The sequence below is a fragment of the Actinia tenebrosa genome, unplaced genomic scaffold (assembly GCF_029948245.1).
Source record: "Actinia tenebrosa isolate PJP-AT-01 unplaced genomic scaffold, QUT_ActTen_1.0 PGA_scaffold7__59_contigs__length_16204524, whole genome shotgun sequence".
Classification (NCBI taxonomy): Eukaryota; Metazoa; Cnidaria; class Anthozoa; order Actiniaria; family Actiniidae; genus Actinia; species Actinia tenebrosa.
This window is the reverse complement of record NW_028292584.1, coordinates 4,100,914-4,128,420: the sequence shown is the minus strand read 5'-3', so window position 1 is coordinate 4,128,420 and position 27,507 is coordinate 4,100,914. Positions and strand designations below refer to the sequence as shown.

At 36.7% G+C, this 27,507-nt stretch overlaps 2 protein-coding genes across 4 annotated transcripts; both read left to right on the top strand.

The window, feature by feature from the left end:
* Window positions 1-18,218, top strand: LOC116308614 (uncharacterized). Of its 2 annotated transcripts, XM_031719083.2 has the most exons (7): window positions 29-281; window positions 2,601-2,693; window positions 13,049-13,153; window positions 13,731-13,829; window positions 14,473-14,523; window positions 15,308-15,382; window positions 16,482-18,218. In XM_031719083.2, exons 1-7 carry the CDS (start codon window positions 150-152, stop codon window positions 16,917-16,919), a joined length of 993 nt encoding a protein of 330 aa, XP_031574943.1. In that variant the 5' UTR covers window positions 29-149; the 3' UTR covers window positions 16,920-18,218. The 2 variants fall into 2 exon arrangements, with proteins under 2 accessions (XP_031574944.1, XP_031574943.1); XM_031719084.2 differs by lacking the exon at window positions 13,049-13,153 and having other exon boundaries at window positions 1-281.
* Window positions 18,219-21,481: 3,263 nt separating this feature from the next.
* LOC116308621 (uncharacterized) lies at window positions 21,482-26,200 on the top strand. 2 transcript variants are annotated; one of them, XM_089040503.1, is made up of 5 exons: window positions 21,482-21,602; window positions 23,967-24,137; window positions 24,230-24,311; window positions 24,397-24,534; window positions 25,387-26,200. In XM_089040503.1, the coding sequence occupies exons 2-5, from the start codon at window positions 23,976-23,978 to the stop codon at window positions 25,416-25,418; spliced, it is 414 nt and encodes a 137-aa protein (XP_088896629.1). In that variant the 5' UTR covers window positions 21,482-21,602; window positions 23,967-23,975; the 3' UTR covers window positions 25,419-26,200. The 2 variants fall into 2 exon arrangements, with proteins under 2 accessions (XP_088896629.1, XP_031574952.1); XM_031719092.2 differs by lacking the exon at window positions 21,482-21,602 and adding an exon at window positions 23,620-23,785.
* The last annotated feature ends 1,307 nt before the right edge of the window (window positions 26,201-27,507 follow it).

Genomic DNA, 27,507 nt, shown 5'->3' with positions numbered 1-27,507 from the left:
ATCTGATTGGTTACTGCTGGCACCGATCGGGCGCATATATAGAACGACCCCGCCGTATCCTGTCAGTGGATGCTCTGAGATCTGAAATACGCCCTGAAATATCGCTAACCTTAGCTCATAGGATCCGAACTCACAACACGGTCTTCGTCATGAAGCAAGCTTACTTATATATATTCACAATCCTGGTGTTGATAGTTATGATATGGGTTAGGCCCATTCAAAGCCGCAGCTCTAAGAGTAAGGGATCAAGGGATAAAGACAGAAGTAAGTCTAGATCCGAGGTAAGTTTGGCCTTTTGGCGTATTCATTAGTAGTTATAAATAATATCCCCTTGAATGTTGATTGGAGCTGGTTTATGTGTGTCGTCTAAGTTCGCGCGGAATATTTTCAAGTAGCGCTGATAATACAACTAGCATAATCCAATCATTTTTAACCTACAACAGAGTCTCAAAACACTGAGCCAATGTATTTTACATCAAGGATATTTGGATAGGAATTGTACATTAGGATTTGTTGTTTTAGTGTAATAACACAACACCAGTGGCCAACATAAGGTCGGAAAATCCATCTATTCAGAGTGACATTGTGTCAATACTTATAGAAAGGTATACCTTGTTTTTCTCCTTGACGTCCATGATAAGGACGAAACATATGAATAAAAGGTCGATAGACAACAGAGATGTCGATTATTTGTTCTGGAACTCTTAGAGAGTTTTTTAAGATCGGAGATATTTATCAAACTCTGTTCAAGTACGTGTAGGCGATTTTCTTTTCGATCCGTGATTGGACAAGAACGGGAAAACGTGGTAGGAAGGCGGCGAAGAAGAAAAAAGACAGTTCAAGAATATCATAGATAAAATTCCCGATAAAAAAACTAGATATCTTTTCTTCCGTGGTATAAAGGGAAAATGAATTTGCGCACGTCCTGCGTCGAGAGGTATTAAACTTCAAAACTACGACATATTGCGGAGTGTAGTGAATGGAACTGTTATTGATGCTTGAGTATCGAGACAGCTCGTGATTTGACCTTTTTTTCATAATCATTAACAGGCCTATTTGTGGGTATGTATTTGGGTCGGACAAGGTAACATAAAGGAACAAAGAAATGCGTGATTAAAAGACCGACTGTTTCGTCCTTGCATCATTATAAATGCCACTTTTGAGGTGACCGTAAATCATCCCGACAACGTTTCATCTGGCGACAAAGAAAAATGAATAAAGCACGCAACTTATAAGAATTTGGCCTTGTGCTGTTAACTTTAAAGCATTAAAAAAGGGGGTAAGAAAGGGAAATGACTTAGTAAAAGATGTTTGTGTATCGTTCGCCAACTCAATTCCGTTGAGGTTTAGACAGAAAATAAAAAAGAAACTTCCATTGTTGTTGTATCCTTCCCCTAGGACGCTACAGGATGTTCGAATCTCTAGCATAAGGCAGAGGACTCGACTTTTAATATCCAGAATCTACCCGGTCTTAAAATAAAATCCATGACATCTTTTGATTGGATTCGGCTGTTGAAGAAAGATCTAAGTAAATAGCTCCAGGAAATTAGCAAAGATAACATGTACATTAGCTTTTCACACACAGCCTCACGTTACGGAGATAACGAGTTATCGTTCCTGGGTATAATACTTGTCGAGAAATACAAACCAGCATGCATGTCAACGTTACGCTTGGCTTTCATTCTCACTTATAGACCCGACTCCTCTAGTTCTTATTGCACGTCTGAAAAAGATCGTGGCTGTTAATTTACTTACGTTGAAGCATACAGTTCATATTAACTTTGGTTGAAGGATCAAAAACACAGTTGAACCCTGATATATCAAATAAAAAATCAAACCAAGACTGACTGAAATGAGTTTGCAAAACGTAGTAATTGTCTATAGTTACTGTTAATAGTCGTGCATAAATCATGCTGTTATGACTGATGTTATTCTAACTCTTGGAATACCAAGATGATACCAAGTTTATATTTGAGAAATTTGATTGAAATATCACATGCGCACGCTGGCTGTGGGAAGCCAAGAGTTGTCAAAGTAGGGTAAAAGCCACGGCGAGCTACAATGTCGTAAGACACGCGACGGAAAATAGGGAAAGCTTCAAAGGAAAACTGTGTTTATTTCAAAATATTTAGGGCCTTGCAAGTCGCCTTAGTTCGAAGCTCTTGTATTTCTGATACCGCGATCAGTATTTGCAATGCATGCCTTTCGTGTCGAAGAGTTTTACAACACGCAATGTAGAAACAGTCTGCTGCTAAGGTTGACCTAACGTGACTAGTAAGCATATATGACTCTCATAATGTACAAAAAACCTGTTGTCTCTAATCAAATAGCTTCAAAACACAATGCCTAAGACTTTTATATAGAATGACAGGAATCCGGCACTCAAGCCGATTACAACCTTAAATCTATCTGATTTTCAGTGATTGAAGTTTAAGGCCCATATTTCCTTGACTTTGCCGCGCGTTTCTTCTTCGTTCCGTTATGCATACTCTTTATCAACGCTCAGCAAATACTGCCTGCCCAGAAATGGTTTAAGGGTAATCAGAGCAGCAATTCAAAGTCATTAAATGAATTGTTTGTTTTCTTTCGTTCTTAAATAGGGTGAATGTGCTATTAAGCAAGATAGCGATGGGTATTACTATGTCGAATGTGGAGGAACCGGAAAAGCTACATCAAAACAGAATCGCAAGAAGGTAAGAGGTTACCAGAATAATAAACCACATTGTACTTTAATTAACTTCTGGTGTCAAGTATGGGAGGGATAATATTCTAATTCCAGAGTGTATGTTTGTAAATATTTGTATCGAGGCCTTGAGTTGACATTAATAACAACATCATTCACTCAGTGAGGAGCAGTGTTTTCACGGCCGTGGCATAGAACACACAGCGCGCGCTAGCTTTTTCGAGAAATTAAAGTGTCATAACCGCGTTGGTTTTATTACCATAAACAATTACATTTGATCAGAATGGTGCGGTTTGTAAGCCGCAGTTCCGTCAGTCTTCTGAGGTAAGGTTTACGATAAGGTTGGAATATGAGCAGATAGCTTAAGATATATAAGTGGTTTTAATTGTACCCTTACTTTAATGTGTTTGGCGCACTTATTATATACTATCATAACAATCCTCTTATTGAACTGAAATGACTAATTTGTTGCGCAGGTTTTTTTCTACTTCCGTTAAGAAAAATATGTGCTAAATTTCATATGCTAGAAAATTAGTAAAGATGGCACCACTATTTCATTCATATACAGCTCAAATCACACTTACTTGAGAGCGCTGTGCCATCTCTGCCTCGGCTATCAAAATAAATCACACACGTACAACACCGGTACAAGTGATTGGTTTTCAAAACCGCGCAGCTTTCAAAGATGTTCTAGTTACTGCAATAAAGTAGGCGGAGAAATGACAAAGGAAGTATTACTTACGAGGAAATAGAAACCTGAACTAGCTGGGTTTTTATGAGATACTCCAAATTTTCTCCCCTGAAAGAGTTTTGACTGCGAATTCCTTTGGGCTGAAGCTAGTTTTTTTTTTTGAAGCAAGTTAAATATGAGTCATTTTTCCTATTTTTTTTTTTTAATAATAAATAATCCCGATTTTTGTCTTTATAATAGGTAGATTAAACTACTAAGCATTTTTCTTGGTATTAAGCAGATCGAACTTCTTGTTTCTGTATGTAATGCAATAATGGTCAATCAGAACTGCCGATCAACAATTTTATTACTTTTAATCACGAGTTGCATCTCTAGAAGTCTTAAGTGGCCTTTTTATCTTAACGAAGATATAAAGTGAAGAATGTCAGTGTTGGTGGTCCGAGCTCATTACAGTTATGAACAAAGACATAACTAAATCAATCAAGAAAACGAATAAAATTCTTGTTTTAGTATGGCACTTCTGTTTTGTGGAGGTTCAAAAATCCAAAAAAAATAATTAGCAAGCTATGAAGAGTCAGCAGGTGGTATATTTTTCTCGTTACTTGCATCCATCTGATATGGAAAACCTTGACCATGTTCTGCTTATCGCTTTAGAATGGACCATCCCTAAAATTGTCTTGAATGCGTGGCTAAATATAACATGGAAATACAAAAGAAATGCCACAGATTCCATTGAGAAAAAGTGTGATTTCTTTTGCATTTCCATGGTATCCTCGCATCCACGATACTTTGAGAGGGGTCCATCGAACATTCCTCTATTAACGTAGATGATCATATGTTACTCGTAAAGTGGATGGACTAATATTGAGTGCAATGAACCTTGAATCGTGTTACTGTGACTGTAAGTAGAATATAGATCGATAGAACCTAAATACACATGTTGTGTGGCAAGGGTTGCGTGCAATATGGGTAGTATATGATGCAGCATAGCCAACTCAAAGCGATCAGCTATCCCGAATAATTAATGGCCTTGCAAACTAATCTCGCTACATGCATGGCAATTAATGAATAGATCAATCGTTAGACTATATTTGGCTATCGTGGGCGGAACCATTTTTAAAAGGAGGGTACACATATCTATTAGCTTCTGCTCTTGGGATAATAGGCCAAACGCAAAACTTGCATCGATGTAAAGTTGTGGACAAAGGGATCTGGCATGATTCGTGACTTTCGAATCGCGCCAGATTGCTTTGAATCACGCCAGATCCCTTTGTTTACAACTTAAGCCTCGCATCGGTGCGAGTTTTGCATTTGGTCTATACTATGAGAATAAATATGTTTAAATGGGAAAAAAACATACTGGACGTCATTTCGCTTTAAAAAAAACTCGTACGGTAGTGCTGTTCCCCTTGCATCTGCCAAGATGAAGACAACGGCGATAAAGGAAACGTTGACTAAAGTGCTTATTTTTAGTGCCCTATTTTAGTGAACACCTTAGTCAAACCGAACAGCATATTATTCTTCCATTGACCATCTACAGAACGACCACCAGTGCCTTGTTTTTGAAAGGAACTGAAAAATAAAAGTACTTCTCAAAAGAACAACGTAATAGTAATCTCCACGCTAGGGTAATGACTGGAAATATGTTGGTCAGGCGCGCGCGAAGATTAATCGTCTTATCGAATAGACAGTAGATTGGTACAGTATAAAAATTAGATTACGATGTCCAAACCATGTTCGTAATTAAGGAGTTCGCTATGACTGGAAATGTGGTATTCACTGAGGTGTGCCGCCTAAATAACATACTTTAGACCACAGTTTCGTTCACGCGTTTATAATATCCAATAAAGTCTTCGACGTCCAACTAAAATAAATGATTAAGAATCAAAGAATTGCCAGAATTTACCGGACGGTGATTGGTGAAGGAGCTCTCTGGGCGTAGCACCGTTTTGTCGAATGATATATATGATAACATCTAATCTAAAGTCCCGGATATCATGCTCTCGTACAGAAAAGAGAAGTGCCTGATATAAAATAAGATAATATTAGGAGCGTCAAAGTATTGGAGTAATCCAGTACCGCTCTAAAGCTGGATTTTCATTGCTCCCTAAGTATAGTACCGCTTTTGTAAGGTTAGGTTTAGTGCTATTGTTTGCATTATAGAATGTTTTTAATCCAATCATAATTTACACCTATCATCGATTTCTATTTTTTTATATAACTCACTTTGTAATATATGAGTAATCCAGTACCGCTCGAAAGCTGGATTTTCATTGCTCCCTAAGTACAGTACCACTTTTGTAAGGTTAGGTTTAGTGCTATTGTTTGGATGACCAATCTATTGTTTTTTAATCCAATCATGTAACTCGTTCCGAGCGCTACAGGCTGGCTCAAGTGTTGTAAACAATTTAGTATAAATCGCATAGAGTTGGGTGGTGAGTTGGGCGTGGCCTACATTTGTTTAGACCGCCACTTATGAACCAATTCGGCTAAATCAATGTTTTACCCAATTCAAATCTGCTGGGATACGTTTCTTTGTCTATAGTATTTACATATCATATCCATATCAGTGTTTCATTGACATGTAAATATAATGGACAAAGAAAAGTATTCAGTAGATTTGAATTGATGGCTTTCACGGCGGCCAGGCGGAGGAACTTAACAAAAGAATCGCCAATGAATTCTTTTGTTATATCCTCCAACATGGCCGCCATGTCTTTTGTTATTTAATTCTCTTGGGAATGGTTGAAAACCATCAATTTAGTCTTAACGCCGATATATCTACGACCCTTATGATCATAATTTGCTAGCTCATTACTGCAACTATCTATCAAGCGTCGGAGCGAGCAGTAAAATATCTCTGCAAGCAGGGTACCGACAATCAAGCCCTCGCTAATAAATCACTGCTGTCAGTGAGGAGACCTACCACTGTTAAAGTGAAACACAAAAACAAAGTAGTGATTTCATACGATGTTAAACAGCGGTGAAAGTTCATTAATCAAATCACAAATTTCTAAATACATTCAATAGATTTGCGGTAGATCTTAGGATAGACTCAAATGGCCGAAGTCTTTGAATCGAGTCTGCATATACTTTTCATATACTTTTTGATAAGTCTATTCGTTTTTGTTTTTTATTTTTTTATTTTTATTGTTTGTTTGTTTGTTTATGCAAGACAGATTATTAGGCACCACGTTATTCCTTCCGGTGAGTTTAAAAAGTAAAACGCAAGGCAAAATCTAGAGCAAATTTTTAGTAAAATGTCAGGAGTAAGCCATTTGTCCATTTTCTTGAAAATTATTTCTTTTTCTACCTGAGTAATCTTGCGATGCGTCTCTCAAGAAACTAAGGCGGGATCTTTTATTCCCAATGTTCGCAATGCATTTTGATCGAAAAATATAAGACAGAAACCTTAAAATCAAAAACACGTGCGTAGATTGAAATATCCATCATCGAATATTGCTGGCTTAAATAGAATGAGACAACAGTCTATTAAGTAGGAACAAGACTAGATAAAAAAGCCTCTAAGGGTGTTCAATAAGATACGCTATTACAGGAATGCGGGAAAACAGGCTTCAGTAAAATTACTGTAAGTCATAGATCCATCATCAATCGCAATAATATTGGATCGGAAGGAGGGAGGCAAAGTCAAAAGCATTGACTTGGGAACCAAACATTTTGAAGCCTAAACGACAAAGACCCTCGGGCAGACTAACGGTAGACAAACGGGACATCTGGTATGATATCGAGGAAATATGCGTGTAAATCACATAAATGGATTTCAAATCTCATATAAATATCATCCCAAAGATTTTGAAAAGTTGAAAAGGTAGAAGTATGATTCAAACTCAAACGATGAAATCAATTTGTCGATTTTTACATTAAGATCGTGCAGGGATGTTTTGGCTATTTTTGCGAGCCATCATCCATCATAAATGTCGATGTGCGTAGAAGATAAGTAAGAATAGAGATCATCGAAAATTCGTATTAGTAGGGTACTTGGAAACTTAGCCAAAGTATCACTTGACATTACAAAATATCTCTGCATGGAAGTTAAATTTTCATGATCTTTATTTCACGTGCAAAACTACTAGTTTTATGTCTAATGAGAAAAAATGGTACCAAGACACTATATATATAAATACAATGCTTTGTAGAAGTTTTAATCTGGATTGTATTTTACTCAATAAGATATCCATAAAATCATCTTTACGGACGATGTTGCGCGCACGTCCAAGCTTGAAAAATTAACATTCTCACGGCTACGTGGGCATCGATATTTGACAAAAATACTAGTCAACTCTCTTTACAGCGGACACCCTCGGGACCGTCACTTCATGTCCGTAATAGCGAGCATCCGCAATAACGAGAATTAATTACGGTCATTTCTTTGTCATTATTTTTGCCGGGGATTTTGCTCCTGTCCGTAATAGAGAGGTGTCCGTAATATCAGGGGGTTCGCAAGGCGAGAGTTGAGTGTATTCAGAAAATTTGGTTGTTGACATTTGTTATAGCCGCGAATTGAATGAATTCTATTTCGAAACGTTTGTTCTAGAATCGTTGGTCGTCTAGTTTCCTGCTTATAAACGAGTGAGCAGCAACCAAAAGTGAGGTCCATTCGTAGTTTTAATTTTCGTAATATTTTCTCTACGGCGCCAGTTAGATTCATGCAGGGTTGAAGATTTTTCACATCAATATATTAAACTCTTTTCATGTATATATATCATTCATGTATTACTACTTAAAAAAAAACGGATTAAGATATCTTTTAACGTGATTCAACAGTCAAATTAGATAAGCTTTGAAATATAATTCATGGTATGCTACTATGAGGTAGTTATGAACCAATCAAAGAGGAGTGAGAGAACTGTTAACAGTCATACTAATTGATAACATGTTCTTGATTTTGAAAGTGCGCCTCAGGAATTTCTTCATTGTTTTGTAAATGGATTTGATAATGAAAGACTTGACAAAGGTTTCTTATGCCACATTTCCGCATTTGTTTGCAGTTATTTTTGGCATTCATTCAAACACTTAGTCTCAGTCTCCATTGATAAGGGTTTACGTTCGTGTCAACTTTCATAAGTATAGAAATTTAAGCCCACTTTGTGTCATGATAAGTATTTTAAATTTTATTGGTAAAATTTAAATTTAGCAATGCAAGAACGTATGCTGCCGTATAGAGAACGGTCTAGCGCAGCTCAGTTTAAGCTTAAGAACTGGTGCGCAAAGAGTAGCCTCAGTTAAAAAAAAAAAAGATTTGGAGCTTCATTTTTTTAAGAACTAATGCTTGCGCATTTCGTAAAAACAGTTTTTAGACAAAGGAGATAATTTTGCTTGGGGCAACGCTACTTTTAATGGCCAGTAATTTAGTACATGCAGGGACAGTACCGTAAAAAGACGTGAATGAATTACTGACAAAAGTCTGACCGTAGTAAGATGAATTCAATGTGGAATGTCGCTCGGAAAACCTTCAATAGGAAGTATTTAGAGATGTTTGTTTAAAAGGAAGGATAAAAAAACAAAGCCCTGACAGATATGACCAAAAGCAATTCACGTATGACTTGGCGATCATATGTGCGGGGATCGAGCCTGGGGCATGTGTAACAGTGCCAAGAAAGTGCGTTAAATTGCCAATATACCGTACTAACTCCGCCTAAACACATGCATGGACTAAACAATACGTTAACGAAGAAAGAAGGCCGCAGGAACATCCATTTCATTGAAGTTTGCTTCTCGGATTGAAGCCCGCACGCAACGTTTAATTTCTTCTTCAAAAAAAGTGTATGAAAACCGACGCTCGTGAAAGAAAGAAGGACATTTCCAGGAAGAACTCCACGTTGCGCAAAGACAAACGCGGAAAGAAATGTGTTTCTAACGAAAAGCAGCGTTTCTATACGACACTTCTTGCTCGTTCGTTCATGCATGCCTTGAGGCCGAGACGCTCGGTGTTTTGGATGTTATTAACGCACTAAGCGTTCGTACAGAAAGCATCAATTAAAATGTAGGTTTCCGAACGTCCGTGAATAAACGACAAATTGATACCAATACTGACCGCATCCAAGACCTCAAATGAAAAACTAATTACACCTATATATATCACGCAAAGTAACGAACATGGAAAATTGATTACTCGTCACCAGAGCCAGAACAAAAACTTCAGACTCGCGCGTGACTCACTTTTATCGACATTTATATGTCAGTTGATAAAACAATAAATGCGAAACTAATCCAAGCTGCTTGAAAAGAATTTAACAAGTGTTTGTGCAATTAAAATAATCTATCTGTTTTTGATTATCTTGACGGTTGGGGTAATTAATGGTTCCTTCATGAACACTGCGCGAGTTGAGAATCGATGGCTAAACGATAGCGTCTAGAGGTCCTTGATATTCAACGAATTTACGTAAGAAAGCAGATGGAGAATCGGTTACTTAGATTTCGCCTGCGGTGTATTCTGTTTACAGTATCACTAAAAATCCAGACGAGAGGTTCAATGCACTGTTAGGATACGTTGATAAGATTCTTTCACTGTTTCATTCTCTACAGGGAATGGATTTCATAGTATTCTTAAGGAAATGTCTGGGATAATACGTACTTTTTACCCAGCATGACTATTCTAAGGTATTCTTTGCGTGCTGTGGAACTATTATAACAAACACGCAGTTAGAGTTCACGCAAACTGGCTTTTTTGGACGTAATCAATATCATGCCCAGCGAGGAGCCAGTGGACTTTAGCGCATTTGTCCGAATAATTAATCATGGTTTTGTAAGGGTCAGCGCATCAATAATAAGTAAAAGTAGTGTATTAATAGTTCGATGGATAAGAAGACACTGCACAAGTTGTTACTCATTGCTAGAATAATTGTTTCTGATGTTTTAGTAGATTTTCTCACGCACTGTATTATTCTGTAGCTCAAACTACTTTTCAATCATAAGATTCCTAAGAGAAGCAAATCCATTACGCGCATGTGATATAGAGGGGAATTGTTTGAACGGATTGTTATCTGCGACGCCACAACGGTGCGTACATCGTGCACGCTATCTAAAATAACCTATTTAAAGAATTGTCCAGTATGTGGAGAACTCTGTAATGACGAAAAATGTTGCCATGCGACATTTATAATTTGTTTGGTTTCTCAGTCTTGGAGGAATTTATATCGTTCAGCAAGCACACATGGCTCCTCTTAGATACAATAGACGACTTGCACTAGCTGGTCACGTGAAACTACTTCCTTAAAACGAGCAGTTTTGTCAAAAAAAACCAGAAATGAACAGAACATCTCGGCATTAGTAGGGAGGCGGACGGCCAGCTCATAATAAGCGAAACAGGAGAAATGGTATTAGATATAAAATTTAATGTTTTATAAGGATTTGTATGGGAAAATGCGCTGGATGGCAAAAGCTTACCAGCCAACACTTTTCCCATACTAATTTGTGCAAATTTGTGAATTTTCTTTCGGTGTTTTTCACGGAAATATAATGGTATGCACTCTAGTAGTATAATCATTTAATATGTAATTGCACTTTTATTGTTGTACCTTGATTTTCACCTGTGTTAGTCTTGCACTTGATTCTTGATGCACTTGTAACTTGCACTAGCCATAATGACTGTATATAGAGCACACCGCACCTGTGACGAGCACAACATAATGGAGTACTAATCATAAAATCATGGTTTACGTACAAGTTATACAATGCTTTCGAGTGGTATATTAAAGGATTATAACATAGCAAAACTGTAAAAAAAAAAAATCGTTGATGAAAAAATTCAAATTTTTTTGTAATGAAATCTTTATTACTGACATAGCGCGCTGTACTCAATCACGTCAGCGTGTACCATCCATTTCTGGATGTACGCCTTGCGCACGCTAATTAACCAATCAGAGCGCGCGTTATGTCGTGGCTATGTTATAATATGAAATATCACATGCGTCACTCGCATTTTGTAGCATTTTTTGAAAGCATTGTATAACTATTGCCATTTCAATATGGCGGCCATAACTTTCGTGATCCCCAAACGCACATCTCTCACTTAATTAATAGACCCCCTTGCATGTGACATCAAAGCAGCTCCATTTGGAAGACAAAACGTTTCCAGCGCGGTCTAATAAAGATCATCTATACAACTTGTCAACTTGTCAACCCAACGTCTTGTTTCTCTTTATATGAAATAACCAATCTTCGTAGCTATTTACAAATCAAAATGCGACCAATGTTTGACCACAAACGGAGATTTCGATCTCATGAGAATTGGAAACCTATTGTTATGTCCTCCAAATTGAGCTGCATTGCAACGTACTGCAAGGGGTCTATAGCAGATATCAGAGTTACAATCTATTGCCTTCAAACCATTGCTGTAAGTCGAGACATTAAATGTGTAGAAACTCTCGTAAATGTCACGCCTTAAGACAATGGACTACTTCAACGATACGGCGGCCATCTTTGATCGCAAGGCATTACGGGGAGTCCAGGGGGCAAATGATCCTTTGTTACAAAAATGAATCCGATCGATATTAACAAAGCACAAGTAGAGAATACTACAAAAGATGAATTAAGATGGACGTCGATCACCTTTACCCATAATAGAAAGGCAAACACTATCACTCTTTGTTTTGTTTCCCCCCCTTGGCAAGATGGCCGCAGTATTGTTGAAGTAGTCGCGTTAGAGCTCGTGTAACTCAGATATCTGCTATTTCAGTAGTATGCACATTTATGCACCTTTTTAATCTACACCCAATCTTTTAACCCTGTTTGTATGGTAATGTAATGGCACAATGAAAGCGTGGAAAAAACAGAGTGTGAGAATTAGATTTCTTTGCGAGATCAAAACATCACCTAACATCACCAACTTAATGATATCAAATTAAATCATTGGATTTCGCGGTAGAATTTATGTATAATTCCACAAAGTCGATCTTAGTTTACTGAATCCCAATTGTGCTCCCTGTGCTCCAGACCACGTGTCAATTTTCTTCAGAAATTTTTGTTTGAGGTGTATCTATAATTAAGCATTATATTATAACGTCCAAGCTAAGTTTTGACAGTGCATACAAGGATGTAATTCAAAAGTTACGCCTTCCTATCGAAATTATTTAAGTTTTACTGATGAAAACAAGAAAAAGCATGAAGCATAGTTCACACAAAACGCAAGTCAAAGTGTTCAAAACAAGACTTAATATTAAGAAATAATTTCACTATGACGTCACAGCTTGTTTATAAGGGGGACAAAATAGTAAAGAACAATAAGAATTTGGACTAACTTCACTCTCAAGCTGAATTGACAGCTATGATATGTCTGGCTTTCAAACTTTTTATCCTACAATATATATGGCATTTGGTTAATATTATCGCTTGTCCAAGTTCTAAAAATACAATTTTTCTCAGTTTTCAGTCTTTGTGTTGTTTCTGTTTTGACCCCTCCTACTACCATGCTTCTTAGTGTTAAAACAAAAGATTGTTTTAACGTGTGACGTCATAGCAAAATTACAAATTACATTAGTATTAGTAATTACATGTTGTAGTAAATAGATCAAGGCTATGCAAGTTACATGTGCGCGGTCGAATGGTCGATTTGTTTGTCGGTCGGTCGGTCGGTTTATACAGTTCGAGTGCCAGACAAAGTCACAGGTGAGAGCAGGTAGCCTGCAAAAACCTTTGATCTGTTTATTACACAGAACATCAAAAGTAAGAGTCAGAGTAACGAGAAACTAACAGACACTGTTGATGATATAAGAGGTTTTGATGTAAACAATCATATGAACGATGAAAAGGTAACAAAGGTAAGATGGTAAGGTTGAAGCAAGCATCATCAGGATGGTGTGCATGTTTTTGTTTTACATGCGGGTGAAATAAAGAGATAAACTACTTTAAGTTCATGCTAGATACCAAATACATACTATGACCATCTCTATTACAATATTCATTAGTGTAATATTTGCATTAATAAATAATATGACAAAATGCAAATGATTAATGAGTGGCGCATGAACGCATGAGGGACTGAGTGTGGGTGGATGGATGGATGGATGGATGGATAACTGGAGGGTGGGTGAGAGGGAGGGGGAGGGTGGGAGAGATGGATAGATGGAGGGATGGAGGGATGGAAAGAGGGTTTGAGAAAGGGATGGATGGATGGATGGAGGGAGGGAGGGAGGGAGGGTGGGAGAGATGGATAGATGGAGGGATGGAGGGATGGAAAGAGGGATGGAGAAAGGGATGGAGGGATGGATGGAGGGAGGGATGGATGGGATGGCATTAAAAGAATTCGTAGCCCTTAAAGCCCTGAAAATTAAGGGGAATGAGGAGAAAATAATTGTTCATGCACTTATTTAGTTTATTGTTTCCCTTAACTTTCAGAAATGCTCTTGTGAGCGTGGCAAGCGAGGCCCTCGTGGAAACAAAGGAAAAACTGGACAAAAAGGAAAAGCAGGCAAAAGAGGTGCAACAGGGCCTCCAGTAAGTTGAAAAACTTATATACCTTAATATGCCAATAACTGTGGTATTTTTTTCGATTTAACCATGGTTTAACATTACAATTTTTGGTTGACCTTTGTATGGGATCCAGTGTCTTCTGGTCAGTCTTCAACCAGTGTTGCAAAGTGTAGTGTATTTATTTTCTTTTTCTTTTTATCCATTTATGCTAGGTTTTGTTAATCTATCATTCATAATTTTATGCTCACTTGACTGTAAAGTGTGGGTGGAATGGGTGGTGTAGTGGTTTACCGCTCGCCTCTCACCACTGTGGTCCGGGTTCGAGCCCTGGCTCAGACTGGATCATATGTGAGTTGAGTTTGTTTGTTGTGTTGTTCTCTCCCTTGCCACAACGGTTTTCTCCAGGATCTCCGGTTTCCTCCCTCCATAAAAAGCAACAGTGAAAAAAAAAAACAGAGTTGAGTGTTGTATGTTGTAAATATAGAATGTAGTGGTAGTGCGTGTGGAGGAACCTCACGGAAGAGCCCCGCATGGGGAGTGGTGGTTGTAAAATATAAGTTTATAATATGAGTTTATAAGTTTAAAGTTTATTGAAAATAAAATAAAATAAATTTATATTTTGAATTCTAAATGAAATAAACTAATATTTCAATTTAACATTACTCAGGGTGCTGATGGAAGAGATGGAAGGCCTGGAATACCAGGGACCAAAGGTCTTGTAAGTATATAACTAGCATTTATTATACATTTTACTCACTTCTCACTAAGAGTAATAACCATGTTCTCATTGATATATTATTATCATTGATTAAATTATATTATATTACATTACATTTCATTACATTACATTATATTATAACATGAAATTATACTCGACTCCAAGAAATTTAATATTATGCATGAGCAATATACAATTGTATCTGTATATCAGCAACTCATATATTCATGTATATAAAAAAAGCAAATCCAATTTTTTTAAGTTGATGAGGAACATGGCAGCTATGACATCATAAATCATATTGTGCATGTGAGCATATATCCAAATGGAACAGAGTTACAGGGCTTTCAGAATAAGCTGACAGCTGAACTCAGTCAATTGCTTCCATTCTACTATACTCTTTTTCTATAAAATACCTTCTGCTTGTATCACATCACAGCCATCTACTTCAGACTTATGACCAGCTCCAAAACATTCTGAAAGCCCAGGCATAATATAAGTATTAAAGTTATTTTTTTACTATTGTGTAGTTCCAAAAATTATTCATACTGCCCTCAAGGAGGAATTTTTTTAAGACCCCCCCCCCCCCCCCCTACTCCCTGGAAATTCAAATTTTCTTACATACAAACTCTGTAATTTTTTGTTTTTTTCTGACCCCCCTACTCTTCTGGAATTCCAAATTCCTTTGTGGGGTGGGAATGCATGGATGATTTCTGGAACTACACATGATATGAACCTCAAATATTGAATAAGGTTAAACATTTCTTTCTGATCTTTTTTGTAGCCAGGACCACAAGGTATCGTTGGACCTCCTGGACCAATTGGCATAAAAGGTGAAAGAGGGTTTCCAGGAGTAAAGGTAAATACTGTATATAAGTTTGTCAAACTCCTTAATAATTGATGAGCAAAGCACAACAGAAATCACGACCGTGAAGAGTGTTGTAAATCTGATACAAAACTGTGTTCATTTGCATAAACTTCAAGTTGGATTTTCTTGGCCAGATTCACTTTAATTTTGAAAATGTTATTGAAACACGAAGGAATTAACCTAGACGTTTGACAAGCAATCTTAAGCCTTGAGTTTGTATATCTGATACAACACAGCCACTCATACTGTATATATTACATGTGGTTGCACCCCAAGAATTGGATTATCATTATCATCATCACCAACAACATTGATCTGCAATTCTTTGCTTGGATGTTAAGCCGCCATTAGCTTCTCTTTTAAGATCAACCAACATGGCGCCTGTTTCATTGTTATTTCAGTGTTATTTTTATCTCAAGGATTTTGAGTCATGTGGTTGCACCTCAAGAATATATTGAGGTTACGATTTACAGTGTAGTGTTAATTTATTAAAATAAATTTCTTTGTATCTTACTTATATTATCAATACTGTAATTAGCATATGGATAAGTTCACATTCAGAAATCTTCATTCTTTTATAGATTTGTGTTTTCTTCTTTAAAAAAGTTTTTCAATTTTTTGATCATCAATTTTTTGATTTTCGTTATATTGAGTTTTAAAAATGTACTTTTAAACTGGACTAAATTTTGTTTACATTTGAACTGACTGCACGCAAAAAATCATTTTAGATACATGCAAAAGAATTATTTTTATGTTCCCTAAGTAACACCATGAATTATCTGATAAATATCTTACATACAAAAGAAATATAATTGAATTTAGAGCCATATTTTGAAGTAAGAATTTTCTTACCTTTTATCTTTTGAAGTTTTTGTTTTGATACAATTTTAATTTTAAAAATGGCGCGGGAAAACGACGCGTCTACACATCCGGGACCTAAATGATTTAAGCTCTTTTTTAGGACTTTTCTTCTTCGTGCAAAACAGGGAGCCCAAACGATTAAAGTGTTCTACACAGATACTTAACATTATTTTTCTAGAAGTTAGGCAAAATTCCTACCAATTTTGTGGTAATTTAATTTTTTTCCCAGGGTATATCGGGGCCTAAAGGAGAAACAGGACCAACAGGACTTCCGGGTAACTGCATAAAAAAATCTAATGTTGGAAAAGTCGCCTCTCCGATGTTTTATTGTTTACCCGGGCGCAAGGGAGAAGAAGGACCTAAGGGTAACCAAGGTCTACCCGGGCTAACGGGCCCTCCGGGATTGGAAGGAAACACAGGCTCAAAAGGAGAAAAGGGATCTATTGGACAACGTGGACGCATTGGCAGGCCAGGACCTCCCGGGGATTTTAATAACTTCTCTTGTAGTCCGAGATATACGACATGGATAGAAACGAATGACTGGGAAAACAATCAACCTGATGTTTATTGTGACAATAAGGAATTTTTACAAGGATTTCGAATTCAAAAAGAAGGTTCACGCAGGAGATACCGATACATATGCTGTACTCTTACCAAATCAGACTAGACACAAGAACTTACCTTTTACCATACGAGGAAAATGCACATGCGGATCGTCCAAAGTCAATAACACTCAAGAATCACATAATTTCGAAAGAGCAAAGACTTTTGTTAAAGTATGAAGTTGGCGGATCGGTAATTTTCGAAGAAAAGGCTTGTGAAAAAACAGAATTCTTAGTCTACGTTGGTTGGCGATCTGCGGTCGGCGCCAGCAGCGCATGCTAGATATAAATCTGAACAGTAATATTACAATACTACATCACATACGTCAGCACTTTTGGAAAACAATTACAGTGCGCGCAATCCCGATCAATGATATGCAAATTCGAAATTTATTTGTGACAATGCATACAAAGTTGAGTGCTTTATTAAGCTTGAAATGTATTATAGTCATGAATAAATAATGTCAGCACAGAATAAAATATGCCGGGAAAATGTGCAGATAGAGTTTGGGAAAATTCCTTATAATAATTGTGACTTTTCGCTGATTGCATTCACATCGCCTATAGTACATTTCAGGGTTGCTATGCGACATGCAAGCAAAACCTTCACCAACCTTTTTTAAAAATTTTTGTATGCATAAAGCCAGCTTTTCACATCCCCCTTCAAGCGAAACTGAAGTGCAGCAAGTGCGCAAGAAAGAAGAATGCAAGCCATCAGCTATTGGTTACTGTATTAGCCTGTATCGGGCATATATGTGCAATAGTCTGTAGTTTCATTGCTGACCTTTTTTTTACAAAAGCACGCAGAAGATTATGTACGCATTCATAGGTGAATACAATCTGCGCTTGCGTTTTTATTATTACTGTAATACACGAATCAAAATGGGCTGTCAAGTCCAACCATTTACTACGTTCAAGGATGTTTCTCAATTGCTTAAAAATTCAGATAATATATTTAAGCATTGAGAAGAAGCATTGCGCCTTTGCGCGCTCTTTTATTCTAAGTGTGGTGCTGATATTTTCTTTTGAAACCCACGCTGACTTAAAATTTAAGGAATAAGGTAAAGCCAGAGTCGACCACTAGTATTGAGGCTGCCATAAGCGACTCAAGGACATAGCGTGCACTGGACTGCGCGCGTCTTGGGCGCAATCTCAAACGACGAGACAGCTTTCATTGACGAAAAATTGAAAATATTACATCAATCATGTAAATAATCTCTTTAACTCATTTAGTCTCTCTATGAAATGTAGGCAAATTTCCCGTTGTATTTGTAGCTCCGTTGAGTATCAAACTCTTTTCATAACTCGACTTTGTAAAGGTTTTGCACCACAATGTCCCAGCTAAGATACCATTCTCATCTTTATACAGTGTTCATTGTACTTTTAAAATATCCTTAATATAAGAAGAGCTTCTAATAAGCTTTCCACGAACATATTTTCCAAAAACTCTTCATAGCAAAGTTTTGCCAAAAGAGGGAATGGATGATTGATAGTAGTTTGCCCTACCTATTAAATACGATTTATGAGAAGCTCTCGATCAGTAGACGACCCGCTTCAAATTGCAGCAGAATGTAAGCTTATGGGTCGAAAGCTAGAATATCTAGATTAACATTCCTTCCTTGATACTGAAAACAAGGTCGTTTACAGGAGTGTAATAATTAGCCTGCGTAGAGGGGCTTTGAAGGCGGGGAGAGAAAAGGGAGGGGAAATTCTGGTCGCGTGCGCACACGTTCACACTAGTCGTGGAACACAGAATTAACTAAGAAGAAAATTCTGCAACGGATTTTGAGTCAAAAATCTACTTAAAGAATACAAACCATTTCTTTCTTTATGATTGTCTTACTGCACCGAGGAAATACAAACACTTCAAATTAAAATCTATTAAAAGTTGAAAATATTTGCTTGTGAAGTACAAAGATACAATACTTTGATTCGATTAGAATTCGTTTTAGTTGAGAAAGCCCTCAAATTAAAAAACTGCCGGGTATTTAATCCCGGCAAGGCACTTCCTCATCATCATCGGCTTTGTGGCGCGAGCATTAACGGTTCTCGGATTTTGACGTGTTCACAAACCTAGCCTCCTCTACAGGCATCTCAGTCTGCGTTTCTCTCCCTCTCTCTTTATAATTACAGGAGCCTGGGAACAAAGAAACAAAATCTAGCTCGTGTCCAGTACTCTCGCATTTCGTTGGTAAAGGAAGCCCGTTAGGGAGTTATGCGGGCTTGAGAACGGAGAGTAAGAGTTACCTGCGTAGGAGGCTAGCACAAACCTAAGAAAAACTGGAAGTACATCCTCGGGTACTTAAAAGGTTATGGCACTTTGAAGTGAACTATATCGCTTTTGCGCAAACATTTCCATAACCTAAACCTGTCTTAACTACCTTAGTATCTAAATTCATTACACGTGCTGTCTAAGTAAGCACTTTTAAACCTCTCTTAAGCGGACCACGCACTTCCGCGATTCCACGATTCTGCTAAAAATAATAAATAAAAACCCGCTCAATAGTATCTTCTATTTCTTGATATTTTTCTTTAAGTTTCCAATTTTTAATATTGTTCATTAAAAAATACTCAGTAGCTTTACTTGATACCAGTAATTAAAGTTCGAGACGTGGCAATTCTTATTATTTAAAGAACACTGGCATTGCAGAGAGAGTATTAGTGTAAATACTCCACTTTCTTGGCTCCCCCCTCCCCCAAATGACAAATTTAGCTCACTACCCACCCCTCCCCTCAATAAACTATGCTCTAAAGACCACGATACAACGCGTACAATTTATTTACATTCCAAAAATCTAAGCTTTTAAACTTAAGTTTAAAACATTTTTAGAATAAACTGAAATAACAATTATCCACGTAGTTCAATATTCATTATTTAATTATTATTGAGCGCTAAGCGAAAATCAATCAATAGGCAATGATCATTGATCTTTTGTCGATCTTTCATAGTCAAATATAACACGTTCGATAAACGAAAGTTAAATTCAAGTGATAACAAAACTACAAATTTATATTTCATTTTGATTTTAGAACACAGCTTATAAAATTTCCGGGCTTTCGACTAAAGCTAAAACAGAAGCAATTGGAATCGTAGGAATTACAACCGATAGTATAACAAGCTCTAAGAGGCACTTTTACATGTTTTTATTTCGTCGATAGCAATTAGAAATTTTTCCATTACCGCGATTAAAAGTGAAAAACACGGTTGTTTTTAATACAGAGATCAAAAGACTTCTCTTGCAAGGTGGTTTCGGTATTTTCATTCTCTTTTTGTTTAATTTTCTTTTCTATAAATTTTGTGTCTTTACAGCTTACCCTTTCACTTTAGTCTGTGTACGAAATTTTGTCGTACGTACCCAACTCCAATTAAAACGCTTTTTCCTATCCAATCTTATAGTGGCTTAAAACTATTTTATTCTCTCTATATATTTTATAATTTTAACCGTATTCACTGAGTTTCATCCTTAAGATTTAATCCATGTACAACACACAGACTTACTAAGTTTTTAGCGACAATTCTAGCTGTGTTTGTGCAGAGGGCAAGCCAGAAAAGTGCTTTATTTTTCAACAGCTTTTCACCTGTTCCGCCATTACCCAACAACCAATCCACAAACCTTTCAAAGCATTTCAACAAAACTCTTTTTTCAACATTTAAATGGGCACCGTTTACACTGCTGTGAAGCTGGACTCAACGCCGCTTTGAATCATATGTAAACTGTTTGGAGCAGTATTACTTCCGGTTCGATACTGACTTCCGGTTCAGCGCCACGTGTTTCTTTTGTGAGTATCAATGGCGGTTTGTTTTTTTGAAACAAAGACTAAAAATACTCTTTAGCTAGAAAAGGAAAATGAAGTCTTTTAAAAGTGAAAGAGAGCGGTAATTTGAAAGAGAATTATTTGGTGATAACGTCTCGAAGGTGAGCCGCGATGATGCCGAGACAAAAGATCGAAAAGGTTTCGAACCACAAGACTTGACACTACAATTGTTTTCACTTTGATAGACTTAAACTGTTCGGCCTGTCCTAAAGTCAGCCTGAACTGTGAACAAGACAAATGGCATGCATGCAATCAGTCGGTGTGAGTGTTGTTTACAATCTTTATACAGGTTATAACCAGAAAGAACGCATGTTAAGTTGAAACTTGTTATCAGGGCTATCGCTGTGCAGCTGTCATGTCAGATACGACTGCTCTTTTCATCTCGAAAACAATGCGGTTTGAAGGACCTCTAACGATAATTAAAAGTTAAAAGTCGCGTTTACGGGTGATATTATCTATTTAAAAGTATTTTAGTCGGTTTAGCAGTCACTTTTTTTTTTTTCCAAGAAATTCCCCCTCTTTTTCAATCTCTAGGACATTAAAACATCACTCCTGTTTTGATTATGATAATGATGACTTGCCGTCTACCAAACGGTCGTGATTTATACAGGGTCTACTGTGTTTGTTGAAAGAGGAAAAGACAATAAAGTGTCCTTGGGGCGTCTAATTTGTATCGCTTCATGAGCCAATTTCAACGTGTTGTGTTGATATTTAAGCGTCGAAAACAAAAGAGTGTGAACAATACTACAACTGTTATAAGTTAGGTTGCTAAACAATGTAATTTTATCAAATTGCTAACTACCATGGCTTCGGTCCTTTGTTACTTAGTCTAAAGTTGATAGATTTGATTTTAAATTTTCTAAAAATGCTTCAGTATTTATAGTCCAGTTTTTACAAGTTTCTGATTCAAAATAAGGAATCGTATAGTTAAGGTAGGTTGTTAAACAGTTTAATTTATCAAATTGCTACCATAGCATCGACCCTTTAGTGCTTACTCTAACGTTGACAGATTTAATTTTGAACACAGTTCCTAAAAATGCTTCATTCCCGTTTTTACAAGTTCGTGAATCAAAATAAGAAATTGTATAGTTATCAGCGCCAATTAAAGGAAATAGTGTCTCAAATATAATTGTGTATAGAAACACGTACCAAACAAGGCGATAATATGGTAGAAATAGTAAGTAGGAAGTAATTATTACGCCTGAGAAAGTACGAGAAGGGTGAAAATTGGCCAAGGTAAATGGACGGAAAAAGATTGAGCGTGATAGGGCCTGATAGGAGAAGAGGGATTAAGGGGAAGTTAGAGGAAAGAGAGAAAGTAGAGGAAGGGTGGGAAATTACGTAAAGTGATGAATGAAAGAGACTGAAAGAGACGTTACTATCGTAATCTGAGGAAGTTCTTCACAAGGATGAAGCGTGCCAAGCAAGCTTTCCATTCAATTCAAAAGCAAGATTAAGTCTGATGATATCCGGCAAGAGGTTTTGACTTTCAATTCTAGGCAAAGAACGGGAATAAGCTCACAGCATACTTCTTTGTCTTTTTAAGATTATCTTACGAGTTACATATATATATATATATTCTATGAGGAAGCGAAATCTTATTAAAAATAGGTACTTTAGCGTAAAGAATGAAAACAGTGGATGACACTTTGATGTGATCAAAAACCCGATAAAAACTGTATTAAAAGTTGGTAAAATCGCTGTTCAAAACTTGTAAATACGACATTCATACAATTATACGATAACTGAATTGTCACACGAAACTAGTTAGAGATACCGGATGAGAAACGCGCGCGAATAATACCAGAAAAAAGAAACGAAAATAACCTTTGGAATAAATTCAATATACAAAATTTACTCAATAATACTTCAACTCAAGAAAAAGGAGTTTCTAACAGATGGTGTTGTTTCATACCAGTTGAACGTTTTCTACTTGTACAGAGAAAAAGCCAATTTGTCTTTTTTCTGTTTCTAAGGAAAATTATGCCACCAGAAAAAATGTGAGAAACTCATTCAAAAACAATATTGAAAAAACCAACGAATGAAAGTAGAATCGCCAGCTGCGCTTGACAAAATGATAATCAAAAGCTAGAGCAACAACGTGGCCAGATCTTTTCCTTTCCACCCGAAAGAGAGAAAAAATTATGAACACCGCTTTGTAAAATGATTCATAAGCTGAAAGTTGAAAAAGTAAATTGAAAGTAAAAAAAAGTTTGAATGTTTTTTTCCCCTTCAAAATCGGTCGACAAACCGAGTGGTCTTTTTATAGGCTTTTTAGCTTTCATTTTCGTATTTTTAAAGAACCGCATAAAGAGTTTCACAATGATATAATAATAATCGATAGTACGAGTTTCTTTTTCCCTTCTTATAAAACTTTAGTCTTCGTTATGAAAAAATCTGTTTTCGGTTGGAACATTTTGATCTGGAAAGGCTGATGTAGAATTACAGTCAAAGCATAAAGTTTGGCAAAAAAATATATTTTGTTCTTAGAGACAGTTTCCTTTATGATCGCCGGGTGCTTAGAAACAGAACTTTTTAAGACGGAATTTCACTATCGACAAACACATTTGTTCTGAGTTCTATGTGATCTTATCTTTCCTTCAAAACCACAATTATTCATTATCGTTTCAACTGTGGCCGCTAACATGGTTTCCACTCGGCGTTACACCTTTTTAAAATGCTGAATAAACTAAGAAACTTTTTTTCAGTTGCGAAAGACAAAGATAATGGTTTGAAACTGTGCGCCAGCGGTGCGTGTGTCAACAGGCTGTGCGCCGAGAACGTTTTCTACGGACTTCATTAACTTTTTTGCTACTGGTTCGCTAGTCTTATGTACTGCACTCTGATTGGCCAGAAGGCGGGTTCATTTAATTGTTAACTACACTATTCTCGCTTCCTATTGGCTTAGCCAAGCTGTGTTTATAAATACATTGTCTTGGTGCCGGTTTACAGGTGCAGAGAATAATTGTAATATTGGTAATTTATAGTTAGCGCCAGAAAGAAACTTTTCACTCGTACGTTTGTCACTAAAGTAAGAGGTTGAGAACTACGATAGACCAAAACAATAAGCAATACAGCGTTCCATCAAACCCGCTACAACAATAGCCAAGAACCTGTAAGTAGATCCTCAGTTTTTTTTATTCTAGGAATACGTTTTTCGTAAAGAAACGGAAAAAATACGTGTGAAATCGTCTGAATTCTAGCCTACCACATCGCTCCCCGGCACTGACTCTAGTAGTCGGTTCGAGTCCCCGGATTTTTTCTACAATGAATTTTTGTTGTCTATTATTTTGAAGGTTCTTACAATGCCTAGCAGAGAAAATCCACAGAGCAATGATATGGAGGATCATAGAACACGTATCCTTAAGGATTGTGTTCGGACTTACAATAGAAATATTAAAATGATGGAATACGCCAGGCTACGATCTCTGGTACCTTCAGTCGCTTGTAAATCGCGCGTGTCTAAGGTAAGTCTCACTAGCTCTCTCGTAAAGCAATGGAAATATCTCTCTTAGCTGTGGCTGTAACATTGACGCTTGGGTTTTTATATTTTTTCTAGATTCAAGTAATAGAAGAAGCAATAAAATACATAGCACATCTACAGCAAGCATTGAGGACGCAACCCCAAAATGCTGACCAAGGTAGGCCTTAGATTTTCGCTCTCCCGGAAGCGAAAAGGCGGGAGTTTGGGACTGAATAGTTACTGAATTACTCTGCGCCGTTTAGGTGAAGCTAACACAAGAAACACCGAGCCAGAATCGCCCGAAAAACGACGAACAAGCCTTCGACAGAAGCGACAGCGAATCGCCTCATATATGATTAAAACCCAAAGACATATGCCAAGAACGAGGCCAAAATTCTCAAGTAAGTTGCTTGAAATTCGATGTTTTTTGAAAGTGTATTGAAATTTCGGGTGTCGGAGCACAGGCAGGGTCCATAACGAAGCGGGCAGAGCTCATCGTAGCGAAGAAATAGGTGGTTTTCGCTGGGGAAAATTTTCTTGGGTTGGTCCTTCTCATCCGGTATAGCTCGAATTTTCACTGCAGCTGCAATGTTGAAAACAACATATGCTTGGAGAGGTGCGCGCCACCTGGCTTGGATCGAACAACACGGTACTCCACTCGTCTCTTGATTAATTTGCCATGAAAAACCCGCAAAAATAAGCCCAATAAAATGGCGAAAGCCAAGAAATACACACTGAATTTTCCGCAGTATTTTAAATTGACTTTTGGAGAGTTTTACTTGGTTTTAGATTGCCGTCTCTAAGCGACCGTAGCTCACTTCGCATTATTTGAGCCCTCGACAGCCAGGCAGATAAATAACCCCATAATAATATATTCCACATCAGAATACGATATTTTTAGTTATTAAGCGTGGATCGATCAAACGTTTCTGACTAAAATGAGGGTTTAGAAGAGTTCGTCCATTAAAATCTATATCCTGGAATCACCTCGTGGGCTGTTTAAAGTGGAAAGTTTTTTTTTTGTAGCGATTTGTAGAGTTTAATTCCAACCAAATTATGAGAAAATGAAATCACAAGTGACATGCAAACATGACTCGCAAAGAGGTTGAGAGTCCACCATCTTAATTCTTTTATTTATGGCAGCTAGTAATGTCTTGAAAGTAAATACACTAATCGCTATTATATATTATTTGGAGACTCAAATATAAATACTTGCTAAGTTTAATCATTATTTTTTTCTCTTTCTTTTTCAGATTCATCCGCGAAAAAGGACTTTATATCTTGAGGGAAAAAATATTCAAATTGCGAATTTGTTGTTTCTGCAAAATATATAAACGGTATATTAAAGCCTGAAAAAAATATGCTTATAGAAAGAAAACTCTATGCACCTTTTGTTAATGACAGCGAGAACTTCAAGATTAACCTTGTGAGGAGCTTTTTAAGATAAAAGTCTAGCACTATAGGGGTTTAAAGGTATAAAATGCCTATCCTAGCAGGTTCTTCGTATCCTTCTAGTATGTTTTGCTACCTATTTTCAGCAAGTTCCAACGTAGATCACAACAACAGCGCGGTTAACTTTATTAGTTCAGTTGCTCATTTTGCTGCCCCTTAGGGACACTTTTCGAGCTCTAGTAGCCGGCAACTATTTTTAAAAAAGCCGGGTTGTCTGTTATACTGAATGCTGCATATTGAGTTGTATTCTGTTCAAATTTAAGACAAAAGTAAAGGAAAGTATTCTGTATTTTGTATATTGGATATATCTATGTAATCCATGCACGATTTTAAGCGCAGAAAATTTTTTTAAACGCGATAACTCGAAGTGCAGTTCAATATGCAATGTTCATTTATTTTTCGTAGGCTAAACTTTTTTTGAAATAGCTGTGGGACTCATACAACACTAAAATTCTAAAAGGGGTGTCGTTCTCAAGCACTCTTGTAAGAGAAGTGATCTGAAAACACATTATATACAAAAAAGAATTATAAATTGTTTATCACAGGAAAGAAAAATTGAATACGAAAACATGATTTCAATGAAAAGCTAAAAATAAACTCACCATGTAACAAGAACGCGAGTATTTTGACCGTGAAATTATTGCGTTAAATGATATGAATATAAAACATATTATAATAAAGGGGATTTATATAAGCTAAAATATATTGAAAAAATAGTAATTTAGAGGGGGAAATGAATGACTTTTTGTCGGCAAATTGGAAATTCTTTACGTAACAGGTTTTTCTCACCATTCAAGTTAATATTTACGAGTTTTATGATTGAAAAAAAGTAGCAACACAAACAAAAAGGAACTACAGAAAAACCGCTTTTTTTAAAGTAATCTTGCCAAGTTTAAAAAATATTTCATTTCTGCTCCGAGTAGAAAAATAATTTATATTTATATTTAGTAATGAAAGTACACCTTTCGTAAAAACTTGGGCTTTGAGTCGATGACAGTACTGTTGCGTTGCAAAACAAAGACAATTTTTTTCTAAAGATATCTGGTTCCAAAGTGGAAAAAATTCGATGAATTTATAACACCAAATGTAAGGTCAATTTTGAAGCTGGAAAGTAATAAAACAAATAACTCAAAAAACAATCTTTTGGTAATTAGCGAGTCTAATGGTGAAAATACTTATTATTGGATTTATAATTGATCATTTTGCCGTCTTTATTCGTTCTTAATTCGCAGACTTTTTTCCATCTCAATCATTAAGACGAAGACAAGAATTCAATGATAAAACCGTGAAATTCTCATTTAACTTTCTGTAAAGATGGCGGTTATTTGAGACTTTGATTTATTGAGAATTGATTGAAATTAAATACAGATTTAACTTCTGTGGATGAGGCTTACAGGCGATAGCGTGTTATTATAGGAACTTCACATTAGCTCCAGATTTACGCCCTAATTTTATTTCACCATTTTCAAAAGGCTTTTAACAAAAGTACTGAACAAAATCCATCTACCTAGTAACTACCTTCATCGATTTCCCCCCGTCTTTTTCCGTTGATAAATTTTTATAATCGTCGCCTAGGTATGGATTTAGTAAGCTTACGGTGATATAGTAATGCCCCAGACGTCTTGTTGAGTGAGTTTTGGGGGACCGTAGTTTAACCAAATAGCTTCGTTATCCGCATTGCGCGCCGGCATGAGAATATACAAATACAACACAGACGCCAGACATCTATTCTGACAGCCATTTCAAGAAACAAAACTTTTGTTTACTAATACAAACAATTATGACAATTTCCATGGCCATTAAAATCGTTTAACAGAAGTTCCGGATTTCAACTCTTGATTGGTTTAGTCGGCGCTATCTAGTGAAGTAAAAAAAAGATAAATGATCGGCAGAGCACTGCGCAAAGTGTTACAGTGTTTACA